This window comes from Stegodyphus dumicola, chromosome 3 (genome assembly GCF_044657685.1).
Source record: "Stegodyphus dumicola isolate Sdum_Otavi_A_Nest chromosome 3, ASM4465768v1".
NCBI lineage: Eukaryota > Metazoa > Arthropoda > Arachnida > Araneae > Eresidae > Stegodyphus > Stegodyphus dumicola.
The window spans coordinates 197,169,303-197,192,188 of NC_140770.1; the positions used below are offsets into that span (position 1 = coordinate 197,169,303).

The 22,886-nt window shown below is 31.8% G+C and overlaps 1 protein-coding gene across 1 annotated transcript in view; it reads right to left on the bottom strand.

The window, feature by feature from the left end:
* The window catches only part of LOC118202401 (uncharacterized), a 108,395-nt gene that overhangs the window by 8,351 nt on the left and 77,158 nt on the right, over positions 1 to 22,886 (bottom strand). Inside the window, exons 19-22 of the mRNA XM_085813729.1 lie at positions 17,513 to 17,701; positions 15,353 to 15,536; positions 11,978 to 12,132; positions 11,667 to 11,819 (exon numbers count right to left, since the gene is read on the bottom strand). Of these exons, the coding sequence (XP_085669855.1) occupies positions 11,667 to 11,819; positions 11,978 to 12,132; positions 15,353 to 15,536; positions 17,513 to 17,701 (681 nt within the window). The remainder of the gene's footprint in view (positions 1 to 11,666; positions 11,820 to 11,977; positions 12,133 to 15,352; positions 15,537 to 17,512; positions 17,702 to 22,886) is intronic.

Here is a 22,886-nt window from a genome sequence, read left to right on the forward strand (position 1 = left end):
CCACCCTAGGTCCAGATATTAAATTTCGTCTCAGTTCAGGTGAATATAACACATCTTTAAGCAAAATAACCGTATCCCCAAATTTCATTTTAACAGTACCCTTCCCATGAATTGGAAAAGTTACCCCATCAATAGCTACTAGCATATTCTCATTTTTCACAGGAGAAAAAGTATCAAACAATTCACGATTTTTACAAAAATGATGAGATGCAGCCGTATCAAAAATCCAACTATCATCATTTTCTTCCAAATTGTTAACATTGGCTTGAGCTATAAAATGGGACTGTGCATGGGAATTATTTTTACTCAACTTGGGTTTATTCTTACACTTAGAAGATGTTTTATTACTACTAGATACAGCTGAGGAAACAGAAGAAGAAGGTGAGGGTGATCTGGAAAAATTACCTCTCATTCTACAGTATTTTTGAATATGACCTGGATGGCCACATTTATAACACTTGAGCCCTTTAATCTGCTTAAATTTGGGTTCACAGTGAGTACTTTGAACTTCTATAGTCTTATTGGAATTTTCCCTATCTATCTCTCTTAAATTAAGACGCGTTTCCTCTGCTAGAATTTCAAGTTCAACATTTTTAAAAATGAACTTTTCATCTGGCCACCTCAAAATATTCTGAACTACTTGATCAAATTTATCTGGAAGGAACCTAAGAAACTGGAAACATATATATAAGTCTCTTACAGCCTGATTAATATCAGCTAACTGTTCAGTTACGCGTTTTAATCTAGAAGAAAAGAAACTAATACTTTCATTTGGCTTAATTTTGCAATTTAAGAACTCTGAAAACAGGGACATATGTCTTGACCGATAATCTGGCTGGAAAAATTTGGCAAGCGTATTCCATGCCACTACCGGGTCATCAATTTCACATATCAAATTTCTATATTCAGGGCTTACATTCATATAAATTAACGATAATGCCAATCGACTTCTATTTTGATAGTCGGCAATAATTTCTTTTGTAATACCCTTAACATCATCTAAATCAGGACATTTTTCAATACCTTTGACCAAAAGCCATGCATTTTTTTTCATTCAAGACAAACTTCATCTCTTTGGACCATGTAAAATAATTACATGCATCAAGTTTAGCAATATTGTGTATGACACTAACAGTAGCCATATTTGAATTTTAACAAAAACCGCCCCCCCCCCCAATCTCTTAAGTCCTAAATTAACTTTAAACTTCAAAAGTCTGCACTAAAAATAACTCAGGAGCTGGTGGCCCATAACCAGAATGATGCTAAAGCAAAGTTTAAAGAAATTAAACATTTAGCAGTAGTAGCAATGAAAGCTCCCTGAGATATGTTGTGCAGACATTGAAGACAATAAAAGATTTTGAACTTAACCAATTTATTAACAATATAATAAAGAATAAAAACACAAAAATAAATGTCAACAATATTAGAGTATTAGGAAAAATATAAAATAATCATCATTCATCAAATATTTTTACCTGTACTCCAAAACACTGGCATTCTATACAAACAAAAAATGTCCTAAACAGTGACTATGCGGCCTAAAAATAAAGCTGGCTACCCATTCAATAAGTCCATAATCAATGGTCAAGAAAAACACCTGAAAATTTAAATGAAGTTCTTGAAAACACTTAAAACCGGCCTAACTCCGTTTGCACAAGGAATCGCCGTTCACGTATTTTTAATTCCGCCTTCATTGAAGAAACATGGATGCCGCCCACGGCAGTCACTCACAGGATAGCCTCTGGAACCGAAGAACTTTAATCTGGAACCATCATCTCGCAAACCGGAATCAAGGCATTCTTATTCACCGGACTGCATGCATCCTTTTGAAGGGGCTGGAAACCGCTCACTCACTTGCCGGGAAACCAGGAACTAGAAGCGTTGAGCCAGAGCGACGCGAGATACTTATAGCGGAAGTAGGAATGACGTCATCTCACGGCAACCAATCAGCTATCGGCACGAATCGGCTTTTCAGATGACGTAACATTGTTTCGTTTTTGCATCTAAATTAGGTTGAAACAGTCCGTTCTCAATGCAAACAGTGGCAGCAAGAAGTAGAAGTAACTACTATATTACATTAAAATAAGGACTAAACTAAATAAACATTTCAAGGAGGAGAGATGATGCAGTAAAAGGTTTAAAAATAAGCTATATTTTCCAACAAAATTGATAAACAGATTTCGGAATGGTTAGGTCATTTTTTGCAGCAATTCCACTTTTGTTTAATGGACTTTGAAACATACTTTCGCTTTGTAGATCCTTTACATATTAGTAAATATATATCGGAAATTCTATTTGACATAATCGAAAGTTCAAGCTTACTTTTATAAAATTGCTCTAACAGTCTGCAAAAAATAATAAGCCGGATCCAATTCGAAGATTAAGGAACAACACAATCTGCAACATTAACTGAATTAGATAATTTTAGCTTAGCTTATACTGTCCGTTATACATTAAACGCGCAAGCGTAAATGTATTATACGAACGCGCACACGCATATTCGCAGCCGTAAAGGTCAACACGACGCATGCGCAGAAAGTTTGTAGCTTTGAGGTATGGATTATAGATCATTCCAGATTATGGGTGTCCGAATTAACGACTTTTGACTGTATCTTTATTCTGGATTTGATTTCTGCAGGGAAATAAAATTTAAATAACCAAGAATAACACATATTAGTATTAAAAAAAATATTTATAATTTACGAATGCGAAGATTTATATGTTACACCCTCCTTTGAAATCACAACAGAAACAGTAAGAATACAACGAAGATTCTCTTGAAGATTTGCAAACAAAGAAAAGAAAGTTATTTTACCGGAGATGTTACATGTGCTCAGGAAAAAAAGACAGAAAATCAAAAACTGTACAAAAAATATGTCAAGAACACTGTGAAATAGAAGCTTCATGTATAAACTACAAAATATCTAATTCTTCCTGAGCCTAATTGATTTGAAAATTAATTATATAAACAGGAGAATGAAATTCCCTTACTTACCAGGTGTGTTTCAAGAAAATTCCAGTCTATCCGCATAATGTACGTTGGCTGTGCTAAGAGGTAAATTAATTATGGTATTACTTGTATTGTGTAGCAAATTCACTTAATTATTCAACAAATCCCAGAGGACATTTATTCTTAATTATTCTTGGTATACTTTGCTTGATAATTTTGTTTAGTTTTCCACTTAAGAAACTTAATAAAATTTAAGATATATACATTGGATAACAAATGTATGTTTTATTTAATTATTACTCATGATCATCACCAGTTCAACATGAGGCTAATCCGCTCCTTATAAATCACAACGCAATGCTAAATAGGTTAGATTTTAGGTAAATTTAATTTGCGTGAGGTATGTTCTTAAAAGGCACCTTAACACTTGAAAACACAAATATAATTATAATAGTTGTTGTTTTGCCCACTGAAGATTGAGATTAGAATCTTCCCAATCTGGAATAAAATAAGGCTTTTTTTTTTTTTTTTTTGCAGACATTCTGCAGCTAAACGAAAGAAAGAAATCTATTTTAATAAATTGAGGTATTTTATATTTATTTCACAGCATACATAAAGAAAAAATATGTGCATTAAATTTCGTGATGGTATGTCATCATACTGCTATAATTAATTTCAGGATTATGCCAGAGAAAATTTCCTGAAATTTGGAAATATTATTTACTAATAATAAATAAATTTAGAGGGAAGAAGCAACATTAAATTATATGAATAACATACAAATAATTACTTAAAATTGAATTAGAATAATCAACGATATTTTAGCGAATATAGTTATATTACATGGCTAGCCTAGATGACTGATTACTATTTTTTTATTTTACTGCAAAATGACAAGGTATTTATTAAAAAAAAAAAAAAAAAAAAAAAAAAAAAAAAAAAAAAAAGGTTTAAAAAGATTTTTCGGTAAAATTCTAGTATACGGTAAGGCTTTGGCACGATTTTGAAAATTGTCGCCAAGACCAAAATGACCCATTTACTGCGCATCATGATGTCGCCAAATCCCATTATTATTCTAACCAAAGAACGTCTATGTAAAGAAGAAAACGTTCCATACAAGTAAAATGCTATTACGCCGTTAGAATACGGAAGGAAAATTTGCCAAGGGATTTGACGACGGAACCTGGCGGCCAGAATTTCCCTCTCCGCGATGTGTACAGGAAATTGAGAAACACGTGTTAAGAAAAAACGCTCTTTGACAAAAAGAAAACTACGAAAACCCGTTTTTAAAATTATTGCGAAAAATCCACGCAATAATTTTAAAAACGGATTTTCGTAGTTTTTTTTTCCCCTGAAAATAACTAATCCATGAATTAATTTACTTGCGCCAAAAAATATTTTCTTTTCCTTTAGAGTTTAACCACTTGCGCTAAGACTAAACTTCACGGTTGCGGTGCCGTGCGCTACAATATAACAAGAGGTAAAGTGTCTCATTTACGCCGCTCCGCATCTGCGAGTGCAATCAAGAGCTGTAACTCGAGAAATAAACAATCTCGTTGTTAGGCGACGTGTGCACCACATTATTTTCATTTTTGCGATAAATGCTTATCGACGTGGTGTTCACGTCGCTCACGGTTTGAGACAAAAGCATCTCGACGTGCGTGGCACGTCTTTTTAGCGCAAGTCGTTAAAGAAATTTTAAACGATATTCATTTTATGAACTCTTGATAACGTGACCTTCGAACTTCGACACCGGTTTCGAGCTTTGGCGATAGATATCAGACATGCACAGCTGTTTCCCTCTATGATGGAACGGAGCCACGTCTGTTGCAGAGGTTTTCGTTCTTTACAATACATATTCTTTGATTCTAACCTCCATGGTACCGTATACTAGGATTAAACCCATTTTGTTTTATACGAGAACAGGTACTTTCTTTAGTTCATGCACTGCACATGCGATTCTCGAGAATACTGGAAACCAAAAGTTGCGGGAAAGTTGCTTTGCCTTTCTAAAAGACAATCAAATTGGAGCTGTGAAAATTGGCTCTATGCCAGCTACCCGAATGACACTCACGTGATACATAATTCGCCAAAAAAGTTATCTCTTCCGACGTCGGCGCAAAAATCGCTTTTTTTGGCGGGATCGTTGTTTGAACTTCCCTGACTTTTCCAGATTTTGACAAAAATACTTAAATTCCCTGAATATTTTGGTCAATTTTCGAATTCCCTGACTTTTCCCGGTTTTCCAGATAGCGTGGCAACCCTGTATAAATCATTGTCCATGTAATAATTCTGCATGATTTGGATTATAATCGCATTCAAAAATAAAAAACACAAATTTCTCATAGAAATCAACGATTCCTAGTCACCTAGAAAATGTAAGTACTTTTATTCGTTATTAATTTAAAAATTAACATTATTTTAAAGCTATTTTATATAATAAATGTTTCAATTAATACATATTGCATTATTTTACTGAACTGTAATATGTTTAATTTGTATGCCATTTAATTGCGACACGCGTTCTCGTGTTAAATAATATAGCGTGCGTCCTCCCGGGTTAACCATACACTGCTAAATGTCATTATCATAATCTATTTATTTTACTTCTATATGCTAAAAATCTTATAACTTGACTTGTACACTGCTAAAATAAATGATAAATGACCGCTAAAATAGCTTCCATATGATAAATATCATGCAACTTAACTACACACCGCTAAAATGATGGCCGATTAGCCATTGGTGAGCTTGGCAAATAAATAAGCACTGCCGCCAACGGATTCTTTGCAGAAGAAAACCCAAAATACCTTCTCTGGTATTATTTGTGCACTCTAAAATTGAAATCAATGACGTAATTATCACTCCCTTTTCTTTACTGTAATATGTCAATGGATATAGTTTGTTATCATTACTTCCATCACTACTTAGAGAAAACAATTTATTGCACACTGATTTTATAATATCAGCAACAGTACTTTCTGCAAGCGTTTTCACAATAGCAGCAGTTTTGGTATGAATTATACGCAGCTAAATTTTTTTGCCATGGCAGAATCCGGAAACATTGCTTTGAAAAGCTCTTTGGAATGATCCGAAACAGAAAGAGGTAAATTGTGTTCAATTAAAAATTGAACAAAATAGCATTCGGCTTCTATAGGACCTGTTTCATCATCTTTTATTAAGAAAGTCATTATTTCTTTAGATTTTACACTGCCAAGTTCTATATGTTTTTGAGAAAAAACATGCCGTTTACAGTCATCTTTTCCGCCATGTGCAACTGAGAAGTCTTTGTTGCATACACTGTAGTGTGCATGATTCACAGAAATTACGGATGCTTTAATACATGGAAATTCTGAAGAATATCAATCTTTAAATTTCTGCTTTGATAATTTTGGCTTTTTCGTTCGAGGTAGCATTATTAAAAAACTTCCACCTGAATCCCAGTTCACAAGACACACGCTAAGCTCTCGTCGTAATTCAAGCAATGGAGCCGAAGGCAAGCTAATCACGCAGTAACAACGAACATTGTATAGCGTCTCACCCTAGCATTGAAGTTGCTTCACACATGCGCAATAGGCATATTTTCAGCATGATAACCTTTGTCGCTTGGCCGAAGAATATGTATGTGTGTTTGGCTTGGCTATGATTTCAGATTTCGGCAATTTGTAAGTGAAGTGTTGCGGAATGTGTGAAATTCGGTCACTTTGTGCACAATTATGCGAGCAATTATTTGCTAGGTGCTTAAAAAAGCGTATAGGGAAATAGACATGATCTTTTTTTTCACTCGTGTTGATGATGTTTTTTAGTTGCTTAAATTAATGTTGTAGCAATAGCATGTGTTTTTGTAACATGCAATAATCAGTTAACCGTATTTTACATTTATTTCCAAATGTATTTTTGTTTGATATTTCATCTTATATATAATGTTAGCATAATTTGTTTTAATTCATGCTTTCCTTAAAGACACATCTCATCCTAAGAAATAACTCTTCAGTCCTTTGACATAATCAATTAATTTAACCTCATTTTACATTTTTTTATTTCATATTTACAATTATCATAAAAGATTTTGGCAAATAATTCTTGAGAGCTTAACATAATTAATTTAATCTCATTTATCATAAAAGTTCATCTTTTAACAGGCATTCAGCAAAATAACATACTGTGGTCCTTTCTTTTCATATTGATTACATTATCTTACCTTAGCAGTAATCCAAAAAGTATAGGTACTACTTTCAGGTAAAGAAGTTGTTAACAAAAAATAGCAATGAGTTAAAATAAATTTCTGGTGATTCAACATATCTCATTAAGTAGTATTTTTCAATAGTGTGAATTTTCTTTAAAAATTCTTTATTTTTAATGGCATCGAAAAATTCACTGCAGTTTTTGTTCACTATTAATGCTACAGCTTACTAAAGCTTTTACCTTTGGTTCAGCCATTTTACTGCTTTCTGCAAACCATATCCCGTTCATTAATGAGAATACTCTTTGGACTGGTGTAGATGTGTTTGGCATGCTTGGAAATGTATTCTATTATTTGAATGGAACAGAGCAATGAAGTGTATTTTTCAATGAAACGACTGAAAACATGTATCCATAAATATGATTTTATAATTGGCTGACCAAAAAGCTTTTGAAATCATTAACTCTTCGAAAAATAGATCCGTGTTCATTGTATAATGTGCAACATTTTCATTAATTTTTTTTAATCTGAAGCTTCAGTTTGAGATTGTGTTAATTTACTGTTGTTTATACAAATAAAAGAGTCAACTCTGCCAAAACTGTTGTGTCATAGCTCATTGTAAGCAAAACATCTATCATAAAATGTAAACTTTTGTAGGATTAATAATTCATCATTTTCTAGTATTCTAAAATTGTATGTTTCAATTTCACTGGCAATATCATTTGCAGATGCTTTTGTACTTTCCTTAATAAAGATAATTTTGTTAAATAATTAAAGTTGCCTTTGCACAAACCACAAATACATTTCACTACAACCATTATCATCTCTGCAAGGGGTTCTTGTGAAATAAAATAAGATTTCAAGAATTTTGCAATAGTTGGAAGTAGTAAAAGAAAATGGTTGTTGTTATGTTGAAGAAGCTTTTTCACACTGTACATCTACAAATTCACAGAACTCTTTAGTTATAGCGACTCAAACCATACAAATGTGGAAATATTTATAAATTTTGAGCGATACATGTGTGATACATCTAGTAATTTGAAGCAGTTGTATTACATGCTTTATACATGATAAACAAGATCTAAATTATAAAAGAAGAGATGCCATAGCCAGGGGTGTAGCTAGAGGGGGGCAAAGGGGGAATCTGTTCCCGGGCGCAGAATCCAAGGGGCGCGAAATTGATGTTACAACATTTTAAAATTAAATGTTTTCCATCCTTGGCAAGCAGTAGGGGGCACGAAATCTTCAGTTGTCCCTGGGCGCTGAAAACCCTAGCTACGACTCTGGCCATAGCTTATGTTTCTTGCTTTTAAAATTTTACTGATTGATTCCTTTTGTATGAATTTCTTGCTGCACTGCCATTTTGAAAATGGTGTTTGTCTTTCACGGATTAGCTTGACGAAAAATTATTACCAAGTAGTTTGCCAGTGAACTTCAACATACAGTAAAAGCTCCGGAAATGCTGAATTCCAGATGTGTGAAAATTTAGGATCGTTGAGCATATAAAAAATGAAACTCGTATCAGAATAGACAAATGAATGGGAATCAGCAATCATCTTATTTATTATCAACTTGAATATCGAAAGTTGAGAAAAATATATTTCAGGTTCCCCACTTGGTGAAAATTGGTGCCCTTCCTGTTTACGTGCAACGCTTTATTCTCTGTACTGGCGAACTGTCGATGGCATTTCTTTCAAAAATCTTTTTTTATTACACCCCATACACCTTCCATCATGTTGATATAAGCTACGGTTTCCAGATCCTTAAATCTCACTGTGTAATTTACCCAGAGGTGAACGAAGCCATTTAAATCTTCATTTACACACCAGTCAATCGGTGTTTTCTTTCCCAATCATTCTAAAGTGTACAGAAACTTTCTTTTTGAGAAGTGCCGTTTATATAGACGGTTGCCACTATAATTATTTACTAATAGGTAATGTATTAATCCAGTATTAATTTTTCAATTGTAATTTAATCCAGTATTAATTTTTCAAATGGCTGTTTATTCTAAAAGGGGAAGGGGTGCCTTTCAGCTAAAAAGGAAAGAAACAAAAAGCTAAAAACTAGTCTAAGAAGGGGAGAGCCATTACGGCTAAAAAGAAGGGAAACAGGCGAAATGAAGCAAAGCCTATCGACTAAAAGCGGCTGAGAGTAGTAGTGACTAAAAGGGGCTTTCAGTAGCAGGAGTAGTTATAAGAGTTTGTTGTTGTAGTTATTCTGAAAGAAATGTAAGAACGGGGAAAGTGCAGAAACACCCACTGTATAGTGCGTTTCTCAGAATTGCACATATTTGGTATCCATGTACACATCGACCTATTTTCACTTAAAAAAAATCCCAGAATTGCACAAAAATAGCACTGCGCACTCCCTTGACTTTATCCATGTACATATCGACCTATTTTCACTTAAAAAGTCAAAGAAAATTAACAAAGACTTATTTGTTTGGGGCTTTTTACAAGAGTAAATTCTTCTTACTCTTGTAAAAAGCCCCAAACAAATAAGTGGGCGATTCTGCACTTTACCCGTAAGAACAATATAACTGATGTCCTTCTTCTACAGTCAGCTATTATGTAAGTTTAAATGTTTTCTCTATATTTCCCATCATACATAACTGATATATTTCTGATACAGTCAAATATCTAGAATCCTCTGACCTGAAATCCGCGTTGTTTCTCAAAATATAAACATTCAATTTATAGGTTCCGGAAAACACAACACAGAGAATGAAATATCGAAGAAAAAATACTTACTGAATAATAACATCATAATTACTGAATAATAATGACACATAATGGAAATACCAAATGATTGACATCATGATAAAAGTTTTTTTCCCTTCAACCTGTATCGAGGTAAAAATAAGTCAGAGTTTCTGAAAAAAATTCTTTCAAATGACCATTTTAAATTCACTTTGTGATTATATATATATATATATAAAACCATCAAAGACTGTATTTATTTGTTAGCTGAATCATGGAATTATGTTTCCCAAACAACATTATTAAATGTCTGGTGCAATGTATGTCCTTCTTCTCTGCTTATTGAAACAGAGTTATGACAGTGAATTTTCTGGTTTTAGGGTCAGTGCAGCAAGGGTTAAAGCAAGAGAATTGCTTTTATATTCGAAAGAAAGTAAATGAGGAGGCTTTGCGAGAAGAAGATATTGTTGAACGCATGTGTTCAGATGAGCCAACACTGGCATATCAGATGACCGACGGTAAAATCATTCCCTCTGTTTTGAACTCGCGACAGCAAAAAAACAATTTCAACACAAATACCGAATTTGATAGGGATTAGAAAATATTTTTTAATGACGGTTTGGAACATGGTGATAAATACCTAAAATTTTTAGAACAGAGCTGTGTCACAGAGCAAGAGATTCCGACTCTATATAATTTATAAAAAAAACTTACTCTGGAGCACCTTAAAGTTTTAAAACAAACCTCTACCAGTAAAATGCTTTAAACACGTAAAAAAAATTATGATTTATTAATATCCCTCATTAAAGTCTTTAATCTGGACTCGTTGGGACTTCAGCGATTCTAGATTATATATAGATCATCAATTTAGATCTGGCAAGATGGCATGCAGAAATTATAAAATTAAAAATATGAAAGCATAATTTATGAAATAAAGAGAAATTATAATCTAAAGAGTATCAAAATTTACACACACACACACACACACACACACACAAAAAAAAAAAAAAAAAAAAAAAAAAAAAAAAAAAAAAACACACCAACCCACCACTTTATATTTATTTGTTTACTTTATTAAACATTTCTTTCAATGCAAGTTGTTTAAGTTGCTTCATTTTTTTGTGCTAATACTTTCTCTTTAATTCTATAAACAGACATAAATTCTTGTTCAGTTACTACAAAGTTCCACTGTTCAAGTCCTGTAATTGCAGTGTCGAGAATACCGACTAACTTGTCAATAAAACCTTTTTCATTTTCAATAATTTCTCGGTCACTTTCTTTACTATCGGAAGTGCGCATAGGTAAACGCGCATGCGTGAACGGTTGGTCCCAGTTTGAAAAAATTCACAAAGATGATGCCATTATGGATGATGACAAATTTCAATATCTGCTATCGACTAGTTATCAACGGTTGGAGTTACTGATCTACGATTAGCTATTCTTCAAAATCAGCAACGCACTCAACACGTGATATATGATGACACGAGTATTTAGCCAATCATCGGATGAATTAGTTGGTTCTGTTTTGCGTTCTGGTACTCCTACTCTGTTTCTGTAAAATCCGTAGTTTTTTCCATACTTTTCGTAGCTCGTAGTTTATCATGAATTTCCGTAGAAACTACGGAGAATCCGTAGTAGTTGGAGTCTATGCATTTAAGTATTATCAACAGTAATTAATGATTAGCCTATTAAAAAACTTTTATTAGATGGAACTTTTCCTATGTAATTCTAAACAACATACATAAAAATTCACAATCACAAAAAAGAAAAAGCCCAAACTTTTTCTAAACATAAAAGAAATTTTTCAACAAAAATAAATATGAAAGCAAAATACCTTAGCTTTTACTGGATCTTGACAGAAAATCCAGAGTAGAGTACAGCATTTATTAAATATTGACACACTTTTCTCTCTGAAGATTTTCATTAAATTCAGAACAGTATCTAATGAATCCTTAACTTGCCACACAGAATCTACACATTCTTGATACTGAAAGGAAAAATAAATATTTTTCACAAAATAGAATGAATGAAACATTTTATCATTAAATCTTATAGTATTTATTTAATTCAAAATAAATATCAAAACAGAAATTCCATTTTATAAAATTACCTAAATTACATTATTACTTCAAAAACTTTACATACTTTTGCAAGATTCAATAATATATTTGCTGATGCTTTAATAATTTCCATATGTGGACGACTGCGGTTGCAGGATTGCACCAGTTGCACGATCACCGAAAGACCACCAGAATGTTTCAATCTCCGACAGCAATCTGATGATAACTGTGTACAAACATCTGTAAAACAGCAAAATTTTTGTAAGATGTGAACATAGCAGGTTCTAATACAGAAATAAACAGGCAAAAACTAATTACATTAACATTTTACTTATGCAATAGCCTTTAACGTGTTAAAATGCTACAGTACAAAGTCCGAGATCCAGACATACAATATCCAGACCTCAAAGCCACCAACAACTTTTTTGGGGAATGCTTTATGAACGCGCATTTGATTTCTCCCCTCCATAATAAAGCAGGTAGAGAGTTTCGATTCTTAACTTCACTTCGGCACTAAATAAAATACTTAGTTGTTAAAGATACAATCATTTTAGCATAAATATATGAGATCAATAATTTGGTTCTGTAGCTGTGTATCTGCTTGGCATACATCCCAAACCGAAACTTTTCTACATAAAAACATTGTTGATTTTACACCTACTTATATTTTATATCCCTGATGCCAACCTCGCGAAGCATTATTTATTATACTTTGCTTTCATCACTACATGTTTATCAACACATGACAACTTGAGTAATGACTCATGCAGCGATGCCTAAACAGTTTTTTTTTTTTAATAAAGTACAAAGTCCGAGATCTGGATGTCCAATATCCGGAATGGTCTAAAATCCAGACCTCAAAGGCACCACTAACTTTTTTTGGTATGCTTTACGCATGTGCATTTTATTCCCCCCCCATGCATAATTAAACACATGGAGACACACGATTCTTAATTTCACTTCGACACTAAATAAATACCTCGTTATTGAAGAAACAATTATTTTAGCACAAATTTGTATGATCAATAATTTGGCTACGTATCTGCTTGGCATACATCTCAAACCAAAACATTCTATATTTGATTTTACATCTACTAATATTTTATACCCCTGATGCCCAACCTGGTGAATCATTATTACATTTTGCTTTCATCACCCCATGATTATCAGCAAATGACAACTTGAGTAATGATTCATGTAGTGATACCTAAATAACAATTTTTTTATATTAGTAATTGAGTAATAAAAAGTAATAACCATTCATGTTGACATTATGCTCAGTGATGATTACAGATTTAAGTTAAATGCGTGAAGAAACGTTGACGAGGAAAAATTTAACAAAAATTTTTTTCTGTATGTTAAAAATAGATTTTGTTAATGATATTCATACGCCAAAAGATTACTGCCACTGAGACCACTAGTATACAAGATATTTTTTAAGATAAAATACGTTTTGAATAATTTGCCACATACCCATGCTTTGCGGCATAATTGCATATAATCATTGCAAAATATGATTTCATCTGTGCACATATGTTTGCGCAGCAACGATGCATAACAATTTAAGGCTGTGAGCAATGCATGGAACAAATCTCGTCATTTCATTTAAATCTAAAATCTTGGTTTGTACTCCCTTGTATTTATTTGCCATATTAGTTCTATTATCATATGCGATTTGTCTACCCTCTAATATTTAAACCTTATCATATATCTGTCCTCTAATATTTAGACCTATCATATCACTCTAATCATTTCTAATAGTTAGACTTTATTGTATGTCTGTCCTCTAATATTTTTAAAATTTAGACTTTCTGACATTAACTTTTCTTGATGTCATTTGCAAGTGCTTTGCCGCACAAATCTTGTCATTTCATTTAAAACGTGAAATCCTGGTTTGTACTCCCTTGTATTTATCTGCCATATTTGCTCCATTATCATATAGTATCCGTCCTCTAATTATTTCTAATATTTAGACCTTATGATACATCTGTCCTCTAATATTTAAAAAATGGAACAAATTTCAAATAAATTACATTTAAATGAAATGACGACATTTGTTCCATTTTTCTAGAATAGCCGTATCTAACAGAAAAGACCACGTGGGCTGCTTTGGAAATGCATTTATTTTGGCAGACATTGCATATTTTGAGGTAAAAATTTAAAATAGATTACATTAATATAGTTTTTACTATTAATCATACACTAGAAATAGATCAGTTAAACACATATGACTATACTTAATTATAATAATCAACAAAATAATCAAATATTATTACAATCAGAGTGATATTTGATTTTCTTTTCTTTCACTCAATATTTTCAAATTGATTTCAGTATTATCTACACATTTTAAGTGATGTTGCAGGCTTTTGCCAGTTATGCATGCTTGTGCTCTATGTTTCTTGAACTTCACCTTTTTTTTTTCCAGGTAGGGGGGATTCGCAGACATTAAGCGGATCTATCATGGACTGCGAAATTCTACAGAGGGAGTTACATGTGGCCATCCCTATTTTAGAACACAATGAATGGGTTCAGTTTTGGTATTTTATTTTATGCAACTGGCATTCTGTAAACAAGGATTCTTTTTTGGGAATATATATATATATATATATATATATATATATATAAATTGATACTTTTCATGATAATCTGCACAGAAATGCTTGTCACAACATCCTAAACCTTTTTCTAAACCAATATTTTAATTTTAGTTGTGTAAAAATGCAAATGCTTCTCTTTAATTTGTATATGGACCTTGAATATAATTGCCAAATTTAAAATTAAATATTGCAATAGCATTTCTGTCATATAGGAGTTAGCATTTTGTGTTTTATTTTTATAACAAGTATCAATTTTACTAAGTATAATTTTGAAACTGTCTCATGACACAATCTCATCTTATAGTTATTGAACAAAGTTTTTCACTATGGACAATTTCTTTTTTCTGAAAGAATTTAATGATAGACTTTTCATTACTTTGCAATTGCCAAATCATAAAATCCATCTCAGTTCCTTTGCCAAAATTTCACAAAAAAACATACCTGGATCACAATGTTTAGCATGCTTTGCAGTGTAGGGTTACTTTTACACACATTTAGCTGCTGCCTTACTGACAAAACAGCACAAGATTAATCTTCAACTATAGCTACAAATAGAATGACTTATGTAAAATATTTATTTATTAACAAGAGGAAGGAGAGGAAAAAGAAGATTCAGTATCAAATGAGGAAACCAGTAGCCAATAATCTCCAAATGCAAATTATTTCATTGTTGATAGATTTTTGGTCTTCTGATATATTGTATAAAAAGTTTCTGAAGGTACACCAAACTAGCTGAAGTGCTCCTTGGAGCAACTAGCAAAAACTTACATAATTTTAAATAAATATTACACAGATGTCATTGATTTGTTCAATGGAACATTTAAGTGAATTCTGTGAAAAAAATACATTACTAAACTTACCAAGATCCTGAAGTGCTATTAGTATATTCTTTATAGAGCTTCCTAATAATATATCTAATGCTCTAGTAGTACGATTCCTTAATGAATTACGTTGGTCAGAATCTGCACTTTTAATTCTTTCTCTTAACAGCAATATTCTCTTGTCAGTGGCTGCTTGTCGTACACCATATCCTCTCCACAAAGCCTATAACAAAACATTATTTAAAGAAAAGTCCACGCGACAGTTTCATTAAAAAATTACAAAGGAGGTATCGTTAAAAATCAATATTTAATTAATGAGCAGTCATTTAAATGACACTGACAAATTTATGAAGGTAAAATTTAAAAAGTAAATATACGAATAACTGATTAATAAAAAATTTCATATAATTAATTCTCCGTAAAATTTTACTTGAAATTTAAGGTTAAAAATAGCTGTGGCAATTCACTCTAACAAAAATCCATAGACCACATTTGGCGTTATTATCGCTCAAAAAAAAAGATGCCAAATTTCAAAACACGAAAATATGTAAATTCGCGTATATCTTAGAAAATTTTGAATAAAAAAAGTCTAATTTTTTGCAGATATGCTTAAAAATACACCTACTTTAAGATGATGGTAAAAATTTTATAGGTTATAATTCAAAATTTTTTCAAAAAATTTATAAAACTTATTTAAAAATAGAAATTTAAAAAATAAAACACAAAAAATGGGTAAATTTTATTTGGAATAAACCTAAATTTCGAAATGTGAAAGGAAAAATAATAAAAGTTTAATAAAAAAAGAGATATTAATAAATATTTGCCAAATTCAATTAACATTGAGGAGCTAAATTTTGAGAGCTAATATTTTAAAAACTACTCGTACGATTTTTACAAAACTTGGTATTCTGGCATAATTTGAGTCGTAGAATCGAAATATGGAAAAATATTGATATGTTATTTCAAAAAAAGTCCGATTTTGAGTCAAAATACCTATGTTAGAATAGTGCTATATATAAATCTAATATATATCCTAAGTTGCGCTTTCGAGACATGAAAAATGCAGTTTGAATTTTGTCAATCGGCCCAGTAGAACGGAAGATATAGCACTGTCCCCCTTTTTTTTTTTTTTTTGAGCAGTGTACATATGCTTCTTGCACTGTGGTAAAGCAATGGCACCTATAGCCACTCAGTTGCAAACACACACAGTCCTCCATTTAAACAGTTTTTTTTTAAAGTATTATTATTTTATATTTTTTGTAAAATGAATTTTGATTAGAAAACTCAGTGATTTAAGAGCACTGTGAAGCAACTCGGCAAACTGCAAAATATTTGTGTTTCAAATCTGATCAGAAAACACAGCGATTTAAAAGAAATTGGTTGCCACTTAGCAAAGCACAAAATATTTGTCTTTCAAATTTAATCAACAACCTAAGCTTTTTAAAAGAAATATACTGCCATTATCTGAAACAAAATATATTTATCGTTCATGCATCAATCTTTGCCATTCAGCAAAGCGTAACTTAAATTTTCTTTCAAATTTAATCTACCTGTTATTTATTAACAAACTTAGCAATTTAAAAGCAATAAATGTATTCTTCCCCTGCATTATTATTAATTAATAGATAAATCCATGAAATTAGACTAGTTGCACTCATTAAAATTCTTATATATAATTGATTTTTTATAATAACTATTTTAGGTGACTGACTGCAATTTATGAGAAAAAAGTTTGAGGTTTTCCAGGTGGGGGAAAAAAGAGATCTACAAGAATGTGCTTAGTAAAACATAATAAGTTTTTTTTATGGAAAACTGTCGCTACAATCAGATATTTATTACAGCCATTGTATAAAACAAAAGATGAATAACAGTATTTTTCTTCTTTGAGAGCATAAAATTCTTCAGCTCTCTTTTGGTTACCAAGACAGGTATTAGAGTTTCACAAAAACAAAATAGGGCAAACCAAACTCTGAGACAGCAAGGGAAAACTGCAAACTGCATTTGTGAGGCATATAATCATAACGGGTTAATTCTGACTTTCAGGGTCTAGTGGCCAGTACCTAATTTAAATTGCATATTGTGAGCTGGTTGACTTGCGATAAATAATATAATTAATAATTTAAATACTTTTAAACAAATTTTTATCTACTTTTCTGGATTAATTAAATATATATTTATCAAACAAAATTTCATGTGTACCTGAATTTTAATGGCTGATATTTCCCTCATGTACTTCTTTCTGGCAAGCCACATCTTCACATATGACTGTATTAATATAGCAGATATTTGTTTTCTTGAAAGGTAAGAGCGAGCTGCCTGCTGGAATTTAATTAGATTTGTCTTCAGGTTCAGGAACCACATACGCTGTTGATATGCTACCCAAAAGTCCTAAAATACAGATATAAAACTAAGAGTTTGCACATCAGTCATTCATATACAATGAAAGAATGTATTGTTACAATGTTCCAAAGTATTTATTCCAAGTATTTTCAACAAACATTATATGTTGAGCCAATTTAGTTATTATTATGGCTATTAAAGGTACATGTGTATATAAATGCACACATATTTTTAACTTTTTGATGCTTTTTTGTTTACTTAGAATCAAAAATAAACATTGTTGAGAAATCTAAGTAGAAGGTGACTAACCTAACTATATGTAAAGGTTCACAAGAAAGAAATATCTAGTTTATTATAGTCAAACAAAACCAAATGATACTGATGTCGTGAGGTAGGAATCTAAATGGTGGCGACCAGTGCAGTGGTTTATTTTACACATGGCATTCAATACAAGAATCAATAACGTTATATTTGTAGTTAGCTTGTAGCTTCCCATTCGTCAGCTTAAGCAACTGAAAAACTAGAACAGAACATTTCCTGGATTGACACTTATCTCATTAATTCACATGACTTTCATGATACTTTATAAACCTGCTACCATATTTGGTGAATGGTGTTAACAGAAAAATAACTTTTGTTAAGATTTATGAGAATTTCAACATATAAATGAAAAGCAAAAAATTCTCGCACTGCTCATTATTCAACAATTGAATTTCTTATTTTTATGATTTTGCCAAGAACTATTTTTGGTATTTTTTATTACTGCACCCCAATGTAAAGTTACAAAGTCATTGGCAGCTTTGTTAATTGATGAAAAACATTTGATCTTTATGGCTCTTAAATATCGTAAATTATGTTATGATAAAAATGCAACAGAAGCTGGTAGAGTAATGGCTAGAAAAAAGACTAAAAGAGTGTTGTCACATTTTGTAATAACTGTAATGGAGAACCGTTTTTATGTTTACCGTGTTTCAATGAAATCCAATCAATCAAAATCAAATCATGAATCAAAATTAAGTAAATTTTAAATAAATTTTGTGTAATTTCATAAAACAGTGTAAATTTTATAGTTATATATTATGATACACGCTGTCAGCCAGCGGCGGTCGACGGGGCCTAAACGAAAAGGTCAGCCACAAATGGCTGACGTAGCCTGAATGGAAAGTTTAGTGCAGCCGCAGATGGCCGATGTGGTATAAACGGAAAATCTAGTGTCAGCCAAGGATAGCTGAAGCGGGCTAAACGAAAATTCTAGTGTCAGCCACAGATGGCTCACGCGGCCTAAACGGAAATTCTAGTGTCAGCCACAGATGGCTGATGCGGCCTAAATGGAAAATCTAGTGTCAGCCACAGATGACTGATGCGGCCTAAATGGAAAATCTAGTGTCAGCCACAAATGGCTGACGCGGCCTAAATGGAAAATCTAGTGTCAGCCACAGATGGCTGACGTGGCGCTCAACGTGTTAAGGAGTCAAAGTGATTGTCTAGCCCAGAGATTTCCAAACTTTTCTCACTGCCAAACACTTTTTGAGAATAAATTTGGGTTTTTAGTTATAATAAATGATAACATGGGTATATTATATAAATAAAATAAAAAATTATTCCAATTTTCAATATCATACATTTAAAATTTGTACCTATAAATACCTATAAAATCACTTTCTTAAAATTTTTAATTTCACAAAAATGACACTTAAACCTAATCAAATTAAGTATATATATATATATAGAGAGAGAGAGAGAGAGAGAGAGAGAGAAATAAAAGGAAATATTTTTAGTTTTAAAACACTTAAATGTGTCTGTTTCTACTGTAATTTCCGACACAAAACCTTACAAGGTTATCTGTGGGAAACCAATGGTTGAAGCGAAGATTAAAATGTATGTTTAAAAGTTGCGTGCATGTATGTTACAATATATGCAGTTTAGTGTCTGAGTGTTTGAATTATAATTTTTCAAATGTCAGCCACAATGTTAAAAATCTGAATTCTTATATCCAATGCAACATCAAGTCAATTTCTATATTTAGATTTTATCTTAGTGTAATGTGAAAAACCTGCCTCACACCAAAACATTGTTGCAAAAGGAAGTAAAATAGGACTAGCTAGTTTTGATTGCTCATATAGTCTTCTGACAAAGTACTATAAATTTTTTAATAGTAGTTTTTTAAATTTTAATTTTATGCTGGAAACAGTTTTCAAATCAGGTGGCCTCACTTATGCCAATTTAAATGTTGTTGTGAAAGAGCTTGGAATCCAAGAATTTTCCTTCTAGCACTGTGAGAAGCAAACGTAATATTTCATAGTGAACCTTACTGTTTCTCAAACCTTTTTCACCTATAAATTCATTTAAGATAGGTCAAATTTAAATACAGTCAAATTTATTTTCTTCTAGTAAAAAATCCAGAATATGAATTTCCATTTAAAGATGGAAATGTCTTTTTCTTGTGATAATAAATTTTGTTACACTTAATAAATATATTTGCTAAATAATCAATACTCATTACCATTCTAAATAAGCAATACTCATTAAAAATTCCATGAAATTTTGCCCAAAATTGTTTGATCAAAAGAAAAGCAATAACTCGCTATGTAGTTCACACAAATCTTGACAATGCTTTTGGCCCATTTTTCAAATTTAGGTCACATATGCTGTCCCAGAAGAAAATTCAAGATAATTTAATACTTAAAATTTAATCTGGGCAATGCATTGTATAAAATGACTATAAATATATTTCTACAATTTAAAACATTAAAAAAAAAAAAAAAAAAAAAAAAAAAAAGGAAATTTTTAGATAAAAATTTAGCAAATTAATAAAAATAATTTCTCTCAGGATTATTTTAACCCCAATTAGTTTGTAAATCTGCCTAAAGGGGAGTAATACATATCCAAAGTAGTCAAACTTAGCTTGAGTAGTTTATCTATATCACTGAATATGTGCTGCTTCTTTTAGACAGATTTAAAAACTAATTTTGGGTAAAATAATCTCAAGGTAATGGACTTGACATGAAGTGGAAAACAAATTATTTTTCTACTGATTTGTTAAAGGAAAAAAGGAATTCTGTAATTAATTTTTATAACACACTAATAGTTCATATTTAAAATAATTAAACTTTTTATTTAAAAAAAGAATAAGGTTACAAAACAAAGAAGTTGAATAATATGGAACTGAAAGGGACAGGCAGTTTTGCCTACAATTACAATATTTTAAGATTTATATCTAAAACGCGACTGGAAGGTTTTTGATTAGATTTGATTTGAATGAAATTGGGGACCAATTTTTTGCATTTACACTTAAATAAAAAATTAAGATGATTCAGGAATTTTTGCCATTTCAGGCGTAATTTAGTGAAATGATTAATGGATGAAGGCATGATAAACAATGCAGAAAATCAAACTAAATTAACTAACCAATAATAAAGCACGCACAAAACAGCAGAAAACTCCCACACTGAAACGAATAGAAAACAAAACGTTTGCAACTAAAATGCATGAAATCAGACAAGCAAAGCACAATATGTTTGAAGGTAATAAAGATGATTTAAATAAAGAATAATAATTCTTTCAACAATGAATTCTATTGATCCTGCTATTCAGTTCACTTTTGACCTCGAGACTTGCAATTCTCTTCCGTTTCTCGACATTCTGGTCACACGTAACACATCCAACTTCAGTACTACAGTTTACCGTAAACCTTCATCGGTTTGCCTTCCACCACACTTTAAATCATGTCATCCGACTAAACAAAAGTTAGCTTCATTTTATTCCTATTTTTTCCGTGCTCTTCAAGTTTGCTCCTCCAAACTAGCCCTTGATGAAGAACTAAATTATTTAAAAGCAATAGCTATTGACAGGGGCTTTTCACCCAACATTATTAATCAAGCAGTTAAAAAATTCTCATCTCAACACACTAAAAGCCACACTCTTATTTTAGGAGATTATAAAAATTCTGTTGTCGTTCCCTTCTTTCCATCAATTAGCTATAAAGTTGCACATATTTTGCAGAAATTTAACTTTCGGGTTGTTTATTCTCCCATCAATAAAATGCCAACTTCTATACTCAAGGACCCCATTCCGGATATGAATTCCTGGGGTATTTATAGGATTCCTTGCCAGTGTGGTTTAATTTACATTGGCCAAACTAAGAGAGCCTTAAAATTTCGCGTCAAAGAACATGAGGCATATGTTAGAAAAAAGGAAACACAGAAGTCTTCTGTTGCTCAACATTGTTGGTCTGAAAATCACACTTTCAATTTTTCTGCTGCCAAAATTATTCAAAAAACATCTTCCATTGGAGAACTGGATTTTCTAGAGGCATTTCACATTCATAAAAATCTTTCTGTTCTGGTTAACGATCCTAATTCCAATCCAAATTTGCCTTCGGCTTTTAGAGAAATTATGTTTTAGTTCTGGTTTCCTCAACAGATGGCACCACTTGCTTATTCTTGTTCAGGCTTTCTTATCTTATCTAACCATTATATCCTATCTCGTTCATTTGCGGTTTTGCAGCTGAGGACGGTGGTTCGGTAAAACCATCGAAACTAGTCCTGTGAAAATTTTGAAAACATAACGCAGATTTTTGTTGTTTGACTTCTGAATCAGTAGTATTCTGTTGTCGGGGACCAGATTCAGAAATGCATGAATGTATGTGCATGTATGTGTATATATACACACACATAAATTCGTGCTTACCTATATACATGCATACATGAACAGTCATCCATTCATACATACATTTCTGGATCCCGTCCTGATAACAGAACAGTGCAAATATTTTTTTACTTCTACATGCAGAACAGAAAATTTAATAGAAATACATTTTACATGTATATTTTACCTGTATATGACATTTTGTGCTGTGCTACATAACTAAATTTATTACATGTGAATTTAAACCCCTTTATATTTTCTTTTTAAATTTCTTTTAAGAATTGCTTTAAATTGCGTTAGAGACATCAAAAGTAGACAATGTTTTACTGTTTTCCAATATCAGTTTGATAACTTAATAAATTTGAGTTATTATTATTGTTTCAGTTACCACTTATTGTTTCAGAAGCACAGTTTGGGAAATGCTGGTCTAGCCAGTACCTATATTAATGGTTGTACATTGTCAAAAACAGACCACTGATAGTTCAGTGATATAGGGATGAGATCCTTGGACCTTTTCAATCCCTTTAATGAATGTAATTATAAATGTTAACATAATTATAAAACAAATTTGAGAATAAAATCAAAT